This window comes from Podarcis cretensis (genome assembly GCF_951804945.1).
Source record: "Podarcis cretensis genome assembly, chromosome: 10".
NCBI lineage: Eukaryota > Metazoa > Chordata > Lepidosauria > Squamata > Lacertidae > Podarcis > Podarcis cretensis.
The window spans coordinates 75,318,022-75,333,980 of NC_137179.1; the positions used below are offsets into that span (position 1 = coordinate 75,318,022).

General features: G+C 41.9%; 1 protein-coding gene across 1 annotated transcript in view; it reads right to left on the reverse strand.

Moving 5' to 3' along the window:
* Window positions 1–15,959, reverse strand: part of ELAPOR2 (endosome-lysosome associated apoptosis and autophagy regulator family member 2) — a 91,154-nt gene that overhangs the window by 15,581 nt on the left and 59,614 nt on the right. Inside the window, exons 5-12 of the mRNA XM_079993595.1 lie at window positions 15,713–15,799; window positions 10,464–10,569; window positions 8,212–8,364; window positions 6,822–6,910; window positions 3,897–4,077; window positions 2,457–2,585; window positions 1,385–1,475; window positions 524–626 (exon numbers count right to left, since the gene is read on the reverse strand). Of these exons, the coding sequence (XP_079849721.1) occupies window positions 524–626; window positions 1,385–1,475; window positions 2,457–2,585; window positions 3,897–4,077; window positions 6,822–6,910; window positions 8,212–8,364; window positions 10,464–10,569; window positions 15,713–15,799 (939 nt within the window). The remainder of the gene's footprint in view (window positions 1–523; window positions 627–1,384; window positions 1,476–2,456; window positions 2,586–3,896; window positions 4,078–6,821; window positions 6,911–8,211; window positions 8,365–10,463; window positions 10,570–15,712; window positions 15,800–15,959) is intronic.

The window sequence follows — 15,959 nt, forward strand, 5'->3', positions numbered from 1 at the left end:
TGTTTGTGCTACTGCTTTGGCCACAAGGAAGAGATCTTATACCAGATTCTCACTTGTCAGGAACTTCTCACTCAGTTCCCTTCATCTTCTTTTCCTACATTATTCCACATACCTACTAGTAGCAATCTAGAATCCTGGTAACATGACACCATTGTGCTTGATTAAACTGCCCTATAAGTCATTAGCCCTTGGAAATGGTGTGGAAAAAACAGGAAAGAGATTTCCCATCCTTGGTATATGCCCAGGAACAAAAACCTCTGGAATTACTGGGCTCAGGGCTGTTTATGGTGTTTTCTAGTTTCATATGTTGTGATGAATTTGCTTAATTTATATGTTATCATAATTTAATGTTTGAACAGGATAGAGATAAAGTGTATAACAATGTGAATATCTCATTAAAAAATTAAAAAATAATAATTTATATGTTAGCGTGACCCACCTCGTAAAAAAGGTGGATATAAATCTATTCAGCATATATAAATAAATAAAGGCAAGTCAAAATGTTGAGCACGTTCTTGCTTACCACCATGAAATACAGCACACAATCTGCCGAACAGACAGTTTCAAACACGAACGCAATCCGTCCAAGTTCTGACCCCGTCGCCCCTGCTATGGAAGTCGGAGGCCTGTTCAACACAGAAGAAATGGCACAATTACAAGGTCCCTCCAAAGGTCCCTGCCAGAGTGAAACACCCAAATGAAGGCGCAAGCCAGTTTCTCACACAAAAGTGCTGAAGAATAGCTCCTGTCCATTTTGCCTCACCTTGCAGGTTCTGTAAATGCTGGAAACAGACTTTCATTTTAAAAATGAAAGTTGGGGATGTGGGGACTATAGATCATCCAAGTGCAGGTGGGGGGCAGGGGTGTGCTCCCATGTCTTCCCTGCAGATACCCATGTGGATGTGGTACAAAGTTGAATCATAGAATCATAGAATCATAGAGTTGGAAGAGACCACAAGGGCCATCGAGTCCAACCCCCTGCCAAGCAGGAAACACCATCAGAGCACTCCTGACATATGGTTGTCAAGCCTCTGCTTAAAGAGTGGGCTTAAATGCTCCCTGACTTAAAATGTCAATGAAAGCAACGTGTTAGAAGATGACTCATTGGATCATGTTCCCTGGATGCCCTCAGGGGTCTCACATTCAAGTAAATGGGTGCACACTAACGAACTGATCAATTGTGTGTCCACCCTGCCCCATCGACACATATCTCCAGCAGAAACTGTGTTTGTCTTCACAGATCTGCTCCACGCGGCGTTTAGGACCTCAATCCCCATTTATAACTTTCTTCCTCATGTTGTCTAAGCACAAACCATTTGAGATAGAATATAACATAAGAGAGGGGAAAGGTGAGGAATAGCATAGAAATTTAATGATTCCTTACTTAAATCCTGGTACATGAAGATTCACAATGAGATAATCATTATCCGTCCCTCCTGCCCCACTTCGGATGTGGTCACCAGCTACTTCCCAGCCTGAACAAGAAAAAACCCCACGTAAATATAATCTTGCATGTTGGTTTATTAAAAAGTATACAAAAATCACAGCGGAGAGGGGGAATATCCAGATGCATCAACTGGTTAAACACAGATGCAATATATTTAGGCCAATTCAGTGCAATAGATGCAACAAAGCTGGCTCAAGTCTACGGGAATCTATGTAACTGATTGTTTTATTCCAGCCTAAGGTATGTGTTTAAAATCAAAGAAAAGAAATCTGTGGCACAGTAGGAAAATAACTCAGGTATCCATAATTTCAAACAATCCATCTAACCAGTGGGCAAACGTTCATTTCTGTAATTTTATTGGATAAACCCACATTTCTTCAACAAAACCTTAGTTACAATATTTGAAAGAAACAAGTAATCTTGCCTGTTGTTGATCTTTCTCAGAGCCAATATAAGCAAAATCCTCCTTGGACTCTCCTGCAGTGTTTCAGTGCCCCTGCCCCATTAAAAAAAAACTCTATTTATGGAGAAAACTAGCAAGTCAGGGAAGAGGCTATACTGGAATGCTGTCCCTTGATATGCTACCTTTCCGTGGACACAAAGTTTTTATGGAGGAGTCATTATTCTTGTGACAGTCCACAAACACACTTGCAGTCTGACTGATGCAACCCTGCCTGGTTGGTACCATGCATTATTTTCTGAATGTATACCTCTTTTCCATAGTTCCGACTGGAGCTGGTGGACCCTCCTTCAGTGACAAAGATAAACTGAGCCAACAAATAAAAGTACATGGGGGAAAACCAACAATAATGATATTTAGCTTTTATCCAGAGATTTTCCAAAGAGCCCAACATATCTCACCTCAACAACTTTTACCACAGCCTTTTAAAGGTTGGTCAGTATGACTATCTGTTTTTAGAAATGCCACAGGCATTCCCTTAACCCTCACATCAGCTCTTAAGAACATCCAAAGGAACAACAAGCTAGTGATGAAGGCAGGCACGCTCACCATTCATCCCATCACATTTTGAATTTCCAACATTGAAACAAGAAGTCCTCATGTTGAAAGGGAGCACGTTCCACCATTTGTATTCCAGGCCCAGCGCAGGTTCTGTGCCAGCAGGGCAGGCCTCGCAATCTACAAGGAGAAATGGGACAGGATGAGCCCACATGCAGAAAATCAGCCGGTTTCAGAATGAAACATTTTATTAGATGTGTTACGAATCAGGTAGAACTAGCCATTTTTGGGTGGTTCTCCATGCTGGACTGTGGGGATCAGGGCAGAGTACGCCTCAGGATGATGGTTTCTTCCACATAAGAAATGTTGATATGGGGAGGAGGCATCCTAACTGAGAAGGCATCATGACTGGAGGAAAGTTAAAACCAAGCAGATACATTGGGAAGGACTAAGTGGTGCTGGAAGGGCATTGAAGAAGCATGCTATTACAGCTGGGGCAGAGCGATACACTCTTTTGCATTGAGTGATACAGTGAATGGTGTCACAGGATACTGGTGCCCCAAGCACCAGCCTGTACAGCACCCTGTTGACATTCTCGAGCCACAATATGTTTATGGGGCATAAATCCATTGTCAGGTTTGTTTTAAATTTACGTTTTTGCCTGCTCTCTGCTTATTTAATTTGATGCACTATTGTTGCTTTAAGCACTGCAAGCTGCCCTGAGATCTTTGGACATAGGACAATATTCTGAAATAAATAAATTATCCCGTGTATGGTAGCTTTAAAAAGAGTTGTACTGTATTAGGCAAGAAACAAAAATAAATAAATAATGGGTATCCTATGACTTGCAGTATGTAAAAAGTGAACACACCCACAAAAGCTGTTCTACAATAAAAAGAAAGAAAGGAGGCTGTGTGTGGACAAGTTGCCTGGTGTTGGAGGAAGTCAGCCAAGGCAGAAGGCAGAGAAGAGTTTAGTTTTTTGTAATAAAGCTGAAAGAGGCAACACGGCCCTTGGTGTTTGAGCCTTCTTTTCGTGGCGTCTGGTGAAATGGATCTTACAGATTTAAAGAATGAGATAATATCCCGCAAGATCCTGTGAAGCATAAATGACCATGAAATGAGTGCATAAGCCAAGGACAATGGTGCCTCTATATCATCTTCAAAAGGTGGGATAAAAATAATTCTCTCTCCTAAGCCAGGCAGGCCAGCCAGTGCCACAACAGTGGGCTGTACCCAACAGGCCTGCTAAGCTGACAGCAGTTTAGAGAAACAGTTTTCTGGCATTTCCCCCTCCACTTCTCCCCCCACTCAAGAAAAATATCTGTTCCAAAGGGTTGGGGAACCATTTGGAGCAGATTTATTGGTGGGGAGGGTGGACTGCAAGTGGGAGAGGGAATGATCTCTCCATTCCACCAGCAAAAGTGTACCATCAGTTGAGCAACAGGGTGGGATACAACCTGGTCTTTTCAATGGGCTCAGGTTCTCATACCCCGAGTTCCATCAGAAAACATGCCCAGGGGGCAAGGAGTGCAGAAAGAGGAGCGGTTGTTGTAGAAACCAGGGTTGCAAGGGGGGCACTCCTTCCTCTCTCCAGAAGGAGGCAGCTTCACTGCTTCGGAAAGATCTTCCCTACAGATCTTAGGCTCTACCCATTTGTACATGAGTTGGGTCTGAAAGAAAGAGAGAAAATATGTGGAGTTAAGATAAGGAATATTTTACTCAGCTATTCACAGGACTGAACAATTCTTAGGAAAACAGTCAGAGAGGGGAGGGAGGAATGTGACCAAAGTCTCCCCTGCAGAAAACAAATGCCAGCAAACCAATGAACCCTTAGACAAGAGAGAAGTTCCCATCAGACAGTCACACAATTACTGTAACAACTTTGCAAAGTGGTCCCTTCTTGTTGACCTTTTCCCCATCCATCCCCTCCCAGGCCTACCCTGTCATCCTCTTATTGGTGGCATTCCTGCAGAACACCCACAGACACTCCCTGTGAACTGGAGCCCTATGAAACCAGGGTTTCAGATCGCAGAGAGAGCTTACACATCATAATTAACTGTTTTAATGGGCTTGTTCCATTGCACAGTTCAACTGTGCATGTTTGTTTTAATGTTTGGATCGGATTGTTTTATTTATGCATGCTCATATTTTGTAATTGCTCTGGCGGATTGAGCAGCCGAGACCAAGAGTGGGTCCAGCAGTCAGGAAGGTGGTTTCTGCACGTGCTGTAGAGGGAAGTGAGGTGGGGGGGGGCTCATCCACCTGCAAAGGTGGCCCATCTAGGAGGAGGAAATGCTGATCATAAACCTCCACTGCTTTGTGAGACATCTTCAGGAGGAGAAAAGGCTAAGGAGTAAACCTTACAGCAATCTGGAGTCCTTAAGATGATTGGATGGCGCCTTGAACGCCTTTTCCCTGCAGCTCCTGCAGCCAAGCTGGTGCCAAACACCTTGCTCTGCTGTCCTTTGGACCACATCAGCAAGGCTGAGAGGGAGGTCTTGTCATCTGGGCAGCCCAGGAGCTCCAGACAAGCTGCCCCGGCTTATGCCCCAGAGAGGTCACTTCAGTGCTGCTAACACAGCAGTTTGACTTCACCTCCAAAGGCATACTCCATTGTCTCTCAAGACAGAGGGATGCCAACAGTATTTTGTAATTGGTTTTATACCTGCAAACTGCTTAAAAGTCCATTTAGCGAGTCAGCAGTATATTAATATGATGATGATGATGATGATGATGATGATACAACACATGTTGAGTAGCCTTCCCTTCTGCACACACACCAGCAATGCATGAACAGCTTCCCCCTTTATGTGACTGTTAATCATAAAGGTGTCCACACATTATGTTCAACAGGTATACAGTCATAGAATCATAGAAGCATAGAGTTGGAAGAGACCACAAGGGCCATCGAGTCCAACCCCCTGCCAAGCAGGAAACACCATCAGAGCACTCCTGACATATGGTTGTCAAGCCTCTGCTTAAAGACTTCCAAAGAAGGAGACTCCACCACACTCCTTGGCAGCAAATTCCACTGTCAAACAGCTCTTACTGTCAGGAAGTTCTTCCTAATGTTTAGGTGGAATCTTCTGTACACACAACAGCTGAGCCATACAAATCAACAAGTGGACATGCTTTCACACAAAGACTTGCATGTGTGTAGAGACAGCTTGTTCAGTGTAATGTGTGAAGAAGCCCCATGCAAGGGAGAAATGACTGAATAGGGAGAGACAGCAGGATAATAACAAATAACAAATGTATTGCAAGTGCTTGCATTTTACATGGTGGAAAGATAACATGGATGGATGGCTGGGTGGATGGATGGATCATTTTGCTGCCCTTTAATGATAACCCGTTCTGCCTTGTGAGGGCGGCCCTCTCACGCTGTCTAGTCATGGGACAGGATCCAGTATCATTTTTTTGCATATTCTTAAGGCCTCTGCAAATTACTACCCAGTCCTGTCACTTATTCAACCATTATTTGAGGGTAGCCTGTTCAACGGAATTTCCTGTGATCTTACATAGTCCAATCTGAAATCCACTGAATGTTTTCCATTTATTTCAGTAGCTCAAGTGAGATCACACACCTGGGCAAATGTAATAAATGTGAACACAGCAAGGAAGAAAAGCATTTGCAAGGAGCCTTGTAAAAGAAAAAATGAAGTGAAGGGACAGAACCACATAGAGAGTCTAGGCACTTAAACAGCTATGTGTCAAAAGAGCTTGTGCACAATAACCAATTATTCTTCTAACATTCGTATCTACATGAGTCCCTTTCTCTGACATAAGAGTAGAAAGCTTTCTTCTATGTAGTCATTCTATATTTCAGAGGGATAATTTCCCTCTTGCTTGAGTGAAAAGGTCAGGAAGAGAAAGCAGAAGGATTGTGAGTCTAATCAAAATAGGAGAGCCTTGGGGAGGGATTTGGATTTCACAGCTCAATTACACAGTGATCTGCAATTACAGCAGGTTACCTCAAGGTTCAATAGTAAATGCTCTTAATTCACAAGGTTGTTGCAGGGGTCACAGAGCATAATATCATATGACCTAAAACATGTTTCATAAATTCTATGAACTTAAATAGATGATTAACTTACAAAAACTCCCACAGTCTTGCCAAGAACATTGCAAATACTTATCTTATGAGCAGCTGGCCAACAAATAGACTGATATTTCCACTACAATTAATATCTCAAGTTTCCTTAAGCCAAGGATCAAACTTAGGTCAAGGGGCCCAGTTCCAAGTCCTCTCAGCTCCAGTCCACCTGGCCATTGGCCTGCAATGGGGGGAGTTGCAGTCCAACAACACCTGGAGGGTACCATCTTGGCCGCCCTGCCTTGGATGCAAACCACCAACACTTCAGTCCACACCGTGGAAGACTCCTGTTGAAATGTTTTGGGTGGGTCTGCTACTCACTTTTCCATCTCGGTCACATGGTGTGTGGATTTGGAAAAAGTCTTTCTTTGAGCAAGGAGGACGTTCAATGCATTGGCTTGATCCTTCCTCTGAAAGCAGAACAGATACTTATAAACACAGAACCCAAAATATACTTTGCACAGAATCATAGAATTGTAGAAGGGACCCCAAGGTCATCTAGTCCAGCCCCCTGCAATGCAGGAATATCAGCTGAAGCATCCAGGACAGAGGGACACCCAACCTCCAAGGAAGGAGAGTCCACAGCCCCCCGAGGGAGACTGTTCCACAGCTCTTGCTGTCAGAAAGTTCTTTCAGACGTTGAATTGGAATCTCCTTTCTTGCAACTTGAAGCCATTGGTTTGAGTTCATATCTCTTCTCAATCTCCTCTTTACCATGCTAAACATACAAAATTGCCTCAACCAGTCCCTTGGATTCCAGGCCCTTGATCATCTCGGTTGCCCTCCTCTGCACATGTTACAGCTTGTTGATATCCTTCTTAAACTGTGGTCCCCAGAACTGGACACAGGGCTTCTGACAGTAAGGGTTGCTAACAGTGGAACAGTCTCCCTTGGGGGGCTGTGGACTCTCCCTCCTTGGAGGTTTTCAAGCAGAGGTTGGATGGTGCCTGTCATGGATGCTTCAGCTGAGATTCCTGCACTGCAGTGGCTTGGACTAGATGACCCTCGGGGTCCCTTCCAAGTCTACACTTCTATGATTCTATGACTCCAGGTGTGGTCTGACCAAAGCAGAATAAAGCAAAACTGTTACTTCCCTTGATTTCTACTTCTGTTGATGCACCCTAGAACAGCATTTGGGTTTGTTTGCTGCTGCTGCTGCTGCTGCCTCACCACACTGTTGACTCATGTTACGCTTGTGGTCTACTCGGACCCTGAGATCCTGTTCACACGAGCCTGGGACTTTCTGAATGCAAGCCAGATGCTCTGCCACTGACCCACAGCCCTCCCCATTGTAGATTCTATTGAGAGAGAAGAGAGATCTGGATTCCCCAGACCAAACTGCATGCACAGAGAGGTGCCACGCCATTTGGAGGAGACAGCAGAGTCCAGCATTTTTGAACCAATCATCAAATCTTTTTCAAGGAGACCCTCTCTAGGAAAACTATTTGCAGTCCTCAACATGTCTTTGCTATCTTAGATTTAAGGGCAAATTCTCTTTAGAATCTCTCGACACCACTTCATCTATGAAGCAGCCCTTTCCACAACCTCCTCAGGACATATCACAGGACATTCTCATACAACATTTTGGGGCTGGAGGGGACAATAATAACCACAAATCAGAATTGTACACATGGCTACAAAATCCTATTCTGACATGACAGTTTATGGTTAATTTGAACTGGACCCAGCCTTTCAGATCTCTCCACGATACCTGCATAATGTGTTTCTTCCTGGCACTTGGTGCATTCTTTGGCACCCTTTTCCGAGTATGTATTCCTAGGACAGAGCTGGCAAATGGAAGAGCCTGGTGTGTTGCTGAATGTGCCAGGTTTGCAGGGAAAGCATTCAGATGTATAGGCCACTCCTATAAAGCAAATGCAATTCAGCAAGTATAGAAGCAAAGGCTTCCCCCAAAGAACAGCATTAGACCCAATTCATTAGGCTCAGCATGACTTAAGGAAAGAAGTATCCAAACACTGCATTCTTATCTTCACACTTCTTAAAAATTTTGTGATACACTACTTGGCTCAAAAAAACACAACAAAATGCAACTAAAAATGCATGTTTTCAGATAAAATATATCACAAAATACATATTTTGAAATGAAAATGTTAAATAAAAATGTTTCAATATGTGTACTATTTGCAGAAAGAAGACATGCAAAAGTAACATGAAGTCTGTTAAAAAAAAAACCAAAAAACTTATTCATTCACCCCTAATTGTCAATGATTGACTTTATCACACCTCTGGAATGTGTTGCTCTAGGATGCATGTTCCTAAATATATCCCAAACTATAGTGGAATCTCTGTTCCAAAGCCACTTGCCACAAGACAAGGAATGTGTGCCCGCATGGAAACCGAGAAAGGTGTGGCATATGAATTTCATTTTCATTTATTTTGTTCCATTTATGAGTTGCTTCTGATGACAATATCGCAAAGTGATATTTTCACTTCCAGGAGTACTCCCATGCTCCTGTAAACCATAAAAGCAAATCTTCTAGGTATACAGTACGTATATTGGTATCACTGCAAATCTAGTTATCCCCAACAGAGGTCAGCAGTTGTCCTGTAACTGAGGCATTCCAAAGGCATATTGTCTAAACTAAAGTCCAGTACAGATTGCGGTGAGAAAGAGGAATAATACAAAACAAGACAAATTTGCTGCATTATGTTCTCCCAACCTAAAGAAGCTTGTTGTGGAAAGGAAAGTGATACACAACGTATGCAGCATGTACTTCCTTTAGTTTTTCCCTTTAAATTAAAAACCTCACTTTCTCATTGATGATTTGCCCTGCCACTTAGAGGTGGTGGTGGTGCTTGTTAGTTAAGATTAGTTTGCTTGGGGTGGACGAATGGCAAGAGAGCAACAGGTACTTCCTTCTTCAGCGACTGGGGCATGGGAGAAATGTAGATAATGTACTGGGAGGGGCAGGGAGTTCACACGCTGGTGAAGTAACCACACCCACCCTGGTGGATCTAGAAGGATCTAGAATCAATCTAGATTTAAAGCAGCACATTGAGCATGAACATGAATCATTCCAGACTGGGGAAAAATACAGTTTTTGTGCTGCAAATAGATTAGTGTGTACGCTGCTCAAATCCCCCCTCCCCGGTTGTCTAAGAAGAAATCCCTAAGCTTCTGCTGGGGTGGGTGACACTTATGTCAGAAAGGGATTACTGTACTGTTCACTTGCTTTTCAGAGCAGCATATTGTATGGATGTTTTGTCAGGGAATAAGTTTTGTGAAGTACATAGGCCCCCAGAAACATTCTGGGACATTCTAGTGTTTAAAAGGTTCTCAGGTCTTCTCAAAGGCAGAGAAAGCACAGGTGTTCTTTTCCTGCTGGGCTATCTCTAAACTTCAAGGCCTTTCGCTCCGGAGACACACTGTCTGCCCAGGGGACTCTGTTATTCTCTTTCTCTCTCTTTCTCCTACTGCTATTCTGTTTTTGCATTTATATTTGTTTGGTTTGGTTTGGTTTTTACTGCTGGAAACTGGATTTGCTCTAAATGAGCTAAGTTTTGCCTTGCTAGGGAGCTAGCAACCAACTTTATGCCTTAGTAAATCTCTACTAAAGACATTTCCTGCTCTCTGTGTCTTTTTTGGAATTCAAGTGTTGCCAAAGTTCTGCTACTCTGCTGAACGAACAAGAAGGGGCGTCCCGAGTCTTAGGGCACTGGTTCTTGACATGTTTTACTAAACCCATCCCCTTTGTACGTTTGAGAGTAATCCCACCAAACCCAGTGGAGTTTCCTTCTGAGTAGACTTGCATAGAATTGGGAATTGTAATATGTGGCAGCCATTGTGAATATTTGTGTGATAAAGCCTTTTTTTCTGGATTAGTAGATCCAGAACACTGTGTCTCTGGCTCTGCCCCCCATCAGCAGGCTGCCCCTGACAGTTTGTTCCTGGGGCATGTGGCCCTCGACAGAGAGAAAAGGTTGCCAACTCCTGCTTTGTACCTTCAATGGTGATGTTTTTCAGGAGGACAGGCTTCACCACCTGAGAACTCATAAGGATTCCTGTTGTTCTCCAGTATAATACATTAGTGCCAGATTTCAACGTTACCTGAGAAGAGACACACACAAAAACACACACAAAAAGGTCATTCAAACCTCACCCTGATATGAACATGATATAGACTTGTGCGTACAAGGGTATGGGTAAACACACAGTCGGGAGCTGCCCCTGAGCACACAATGGCCTGACCCAGCACTTCCTAGAACAGAGATTAAGAGAGGAACTAAACTATCAGAAAGTCACCAAGCAAGGCCTTCCTGGATTATTTCACTTCAAATGGCAAATAAAACCATTGCACATCTTATTTTTATTCAGGCCTGTGGGGGATAGATGATAGGTAGGGATAGATAGATAGATGATAGGTAGGGATAGATAGATAGATAGATAGATAGATAGATAGATAGATAGATAGATGATAGATAGATAGATAGATAGATAGATAGATAGATAGAGATAGATACTCAATATGGAGTCCAAATGGCCAAAATATTGGGAAATTTTGGAACAAGAGGGAGATAAATTGAAATTGCAGAGTTTTGAGAAACTAAAAAACAAAGTGCAAGACTGACTTCATTATTATCAGATAATGGAGGCTTACAAATTGGACAAGAAAATTGGATTCCAGGTGGAAAAATTGAAATTAGAAACAGAATTGTTAGAACCCAAAACCAAGATTTTGTCAAAGATGTATAACTTGCTGCTGAAATGGAACACCCAAGATGAAACGGTGAAGTCTGTTATGATTAAATGGGCACAGGATGTTGGACATAACATTATGTTTGCTGACTGGGAACAGTTATGGACCACCGGTTTGAAATTTACGGCATGTAATGCCTTAAGAGAGAATATTATGAAAATGATTTACAGGTGGTACATGACCCCAGTCAAGCTAGCAAAAATTTATCATTTGCCCGATAATAAATGTTGGAAATGTAAAGAGACTGAAGGTACATTCTTTCACCTTTGGTGGACGTGCCCAAGGATTAAGGCTTTCTGGGAAATGATTTATAATGAAATGAAAAGGGTATTTAAATATACCTTTTTGAAGAAACCAGAGGCCTTTCTCCTAGGCATGGTTGGCCAATTGGTGTCAAAGAAGGATAGAACTTTTTTTATGTATGCGACAACAGCAGCAAGAATACTCATCGCAAAATATTGGAAGACACAAGATTTACCCACTCTGGAAGAATGGCAGATGAAGATGATCGACTATATGGGACTGGCAGAAATGACCGGCAGAATCCGAGACCAGGGAAAAGAGTCGGCGGAAGAAGATTGGAAGAAGTTTAAAGACTATTTGCAGAAATATTGTAAAATTAAGGAATGCTAGAATGATGTTGGATAGAAATTAAGTGGTTTTCAGCTGTAATGCTTAAGAGACACGGAAAATAAGGTTCTGAAATAATTAAAAGAATTAGTGGTGAGGATTTGCTGAACAAACAATTTGAATTGGAATATAAGAAAGGGAGGTATGAGGAGGTCTGGAAAATAAGTCAAAAGAAAATAAGTAAGTGGAAACTCTATGTGTTTTTAAATTGCTTTTACTTTTGTATTTCTGTATTTTTGTATTTTTGTTTTTTCTTTTCTTTTTGTTTTACAATGTATTACTTTTGAAAACTTTAATAAATATCTTATAAAAAAAGATAGATAGAGATAGATAGATGATAGATGATAGATAGAGATAGATAGATAGATAGATAGATAGATAGATAGATAGATGGATGGATAGATAGATAGATAGATAGATAGATAGATAGATGATAGATGATAGATAGATAGATAGATAGATAGATAGATAGATAGATGATAGATAGATAGATAGATAGATAAACAGACAGATAGATATAGGTGATAGAGATTGATAGATGATAGATAGATGATAGATAGATAGATAGATAGATAGATAGATAGATAGAAAGAAAGATAGATAGATAGATGATAGATAGATAGATAGATAAATAGATGATAGATAGATAGATGATAGATATAGATAGATAGATAGATAGATAGATAGATAGATAGATAGATAGATGATAGATAGATAGATGATAGATAGATAGATAGATGATAGATAGATAGATAGATAGATAGATAGATGATAGATGATAGATGATAGATGATAGATGATAGATAGATGATAGATAGATAGATAGATAGATAGAGATAGATACTCAATATGGAGTCCAAATGGCCAAAATATTGGGAAATTTTGGAACAAGAGGGAGATAAATTGAAATTGCAGAGTTTTGAGAAACTAAAAAACAAAGTGCAAGACTGGCTTCATTATTAGATAGATAGATATTCATTCATTAGATAGATAGATAGATAGATAGATAGATGATAGATAGATGATAGAGAGATAGATAGGATGATAGATAGATAGATAGATGATAGATAGATAGATAGATAGATAGATAGATAGATAGATAGATAGATAGATAGATATAGATAGATAGATAGATAGATATAGATGATAGATGATAGATAGATAGATAGATAGATAGATGATAGATAGATAGATAGATAGATAGATAGATAGATGATAGATAGATAGATAGATAGATAGATAGATAGATGATAGATATAGATAGATAGATAGATAGAGATAGATGATATAGATAGATAGATAGATAGATAGATGATAGATAGATAGATAGATAGATAGATGATAGATAGATAGATAGATAGATAGATGATAGATAGATGATAGATAGATGATAGATAGATAGATATAGATAGATAGATAGATAGATAGATAGATATAGACAGATAGATAGATAGATAGATAGATAGATAGATAGATAGATGATAGATAGATAGATAGATGATAGATAGATATTGTGATTGTGATGTGGCTTCATCTCATCTTTTCCTCACTGCTCTTTGATGTGGGTGAAGCTCAGAGACTTCCCTGGTGACCACCGTCTTCACCTCCAAGGCTATCCCTCTATCCCCAATCTCCTCGATTTAGAAATGTCTCCTATCAGGGATAAAGGATCTAATGTGTTCCCCCAAAGTACTAGCCTTTTACATTCAGGAAGGGGTGTTATTAAGACAGGGAGGTATTCCAAATGCAACTCCCCATCTGCAGAGGGGAGTAGAACAGTCCAGGAAGGACTCTCAGTGTCATTTTGCTGCTCATGTTCATCAGCCCAAAGTCCACTCTGCTTTACCAAATGGGGTCTCTTCCTCATTGGCCTCATTTGGTGTCATAGTTACTCCAGGATGTTAGGCAAGAGCAGTGACTTCAAACTGTGCTCCAGGGAACTTTGGGATTCCCTGGAAAGCTATGTGGTGTCTCTCCAATGAGAACAGGAATTTGCAGACAAGTTTCCATGATGCTTGCTCACTGCTCCCAGTTTTCCCCTCCCATGTGAAGCTGCCCTGGGCCGAGGCAGCCACCTTGAGAGGTGGAAAACCTGCTCCTGCCACCACTGCCAGAGAAGTGAGAAGTGGCGACAGCAGCTTCCGGCGAGATCTCACAAGAACGCCACAGGATCCCAGCAGAAGATGCTGTACAACCCCAGAAAGCGAGGCTTTAGCAGAAGGGTGGCAGCAGTGGGAGCAGCACTAAGACACGTCACCCGAGGTGGCAAGACAAGACGGGCTGCCCCCGCCAACCAGCATTTTACATGATCTGTGCATGTGTCCAAGCACATAGGTGAGCATTCCTTGAATGGAAAAAGTTGATGCAGAAAGGCTTGCTGAAGCTTGACATCACTGCACAAAGCCAAGCTACCCCTGGAAGAATCCTCACGCACACCAGTTGCTGCTTCGGACTTTGGAACTACCAAGGAGTAAATGAAAAAACAACCACCCCCCACTGTTGCTGCAAATTCCAAGAAGTAAAACAGGGTACCTGAAGAGAGAGTACTTTTTGCCTTGGAGCTAAAAGAGACAAGGAGGCACAAGAATCTTTGAGAAACCACACCCCAGTTTTGTTGAACTAGTTTAAAGGACCTAGAGAGCAAACAATACTGACAGGTCTGCTTAAAACACACAGAGAGGTTTCATTTTCTCCCCTCACCCAGAAAAGAGAAATGAAGCCTTGCCCTGTTTACTCAGCTCATGGGTTTGACATGGAATAAAAATGTGAGATAAGGTATCTGCATGCAAATAAAAGGAGCAACTCTGCCTCAGGCCTACACACAGCGCACACAAGGTGATTCTTTTTCTGTGTGGTTCTGAGAATGATCCTTCATTCAGTCTCAGAAATTTGAACTTTTTATCTTTACAGTGAACCCTTTGGGATTTTGAGTGATGCAGCCACATGAAGCAAGTGGAGAAACGGTTTTGTCTCTATCTCCCTGCCAGCCTACAGGGGATAGACATCAGGTTATCCCACCCACCTGTCAAAGTTGGCTTGTGAGGGTAGGGTGAAGATACTTATGAGGCAGAACTGATCTCCCTTGTCATTGGCTTATGAGTGAGTGCTTCCTGCAGGTTGTGGATGTGGAAGAGAGTTTTCAGCATGGAACTCTTTTGCACCAAAACCAAGCAGGATTGAACTGCCCACACATCAGCTGATGGGAGGGAGGGGAAGTTAAATCCTGCTTCTGCAGGGAAAGCAGCCATGCCCCACAGCGCCACAGCATGTAGGGGCATGTAGGAAATAAGCTTTTGAGAGTATGGGTTGCTGATAGGAAATCAGTCAGTTCCTTGATGGGGTTCAGAGTGAAAAAGACATCCAATCACGAGATGATCAGGTTTCCACTATATCTATTCTAGGCTGCATCCACAGAAGTCTAGTGTCCAGATCAAGGAATGTCACAGGCCCATTCTATTCTGGCTTGGTCAGACCACACCTGGAATACTGTGTCCAATTCTGGGCACCACAGTTTAAGAAAGAGGTTGATACTCATGTGCAGAGGAGGGTGACCAGGATGATCAAGGATTGGGAAAGTCCTTGGTTTAAGAACGGACTTCCGGCACAGATTAAGTTAGTAAACCAAGGTACCACTGTAGCTTCTAGTTACAAGAAAGGAGTGGAACGGTTTCCCTTGGGAGGTGGTGGGCTCTCCTTCCTTCGAGGTTTTTAAGCAGAGGTTGGGTGGCCCTCTGTCATGGATGCTTCAGCTGAGATCCCTGCATTGCGGGGGGTTGGACTAGATGACCCTTGGGGTCCCTTTCCAAGTCTACAATTCTAAAATTCTATGATTCTGTTCATCAAGCCATGAAACAATATACTCACAGAATGGGAGCCCCATTCGCCATTATCTGTCAGCTTCATCCATTTATCGCTTGTGGAGTCCATCTCTTGGCACTGATCATTCTGAATCTATTGATTTAAAAATGGGAACTTTCAGATATTGAGTTAATTTGCTGTCAGCCAATAACAGAAGCAATATTTATGTAACACTTTGAATGTTTTCAAAAACCCCTCACATGCATCTCAGTAATCCTTGTGCCAGCCAGTAAGGTAAGATAAACAGGTAAAG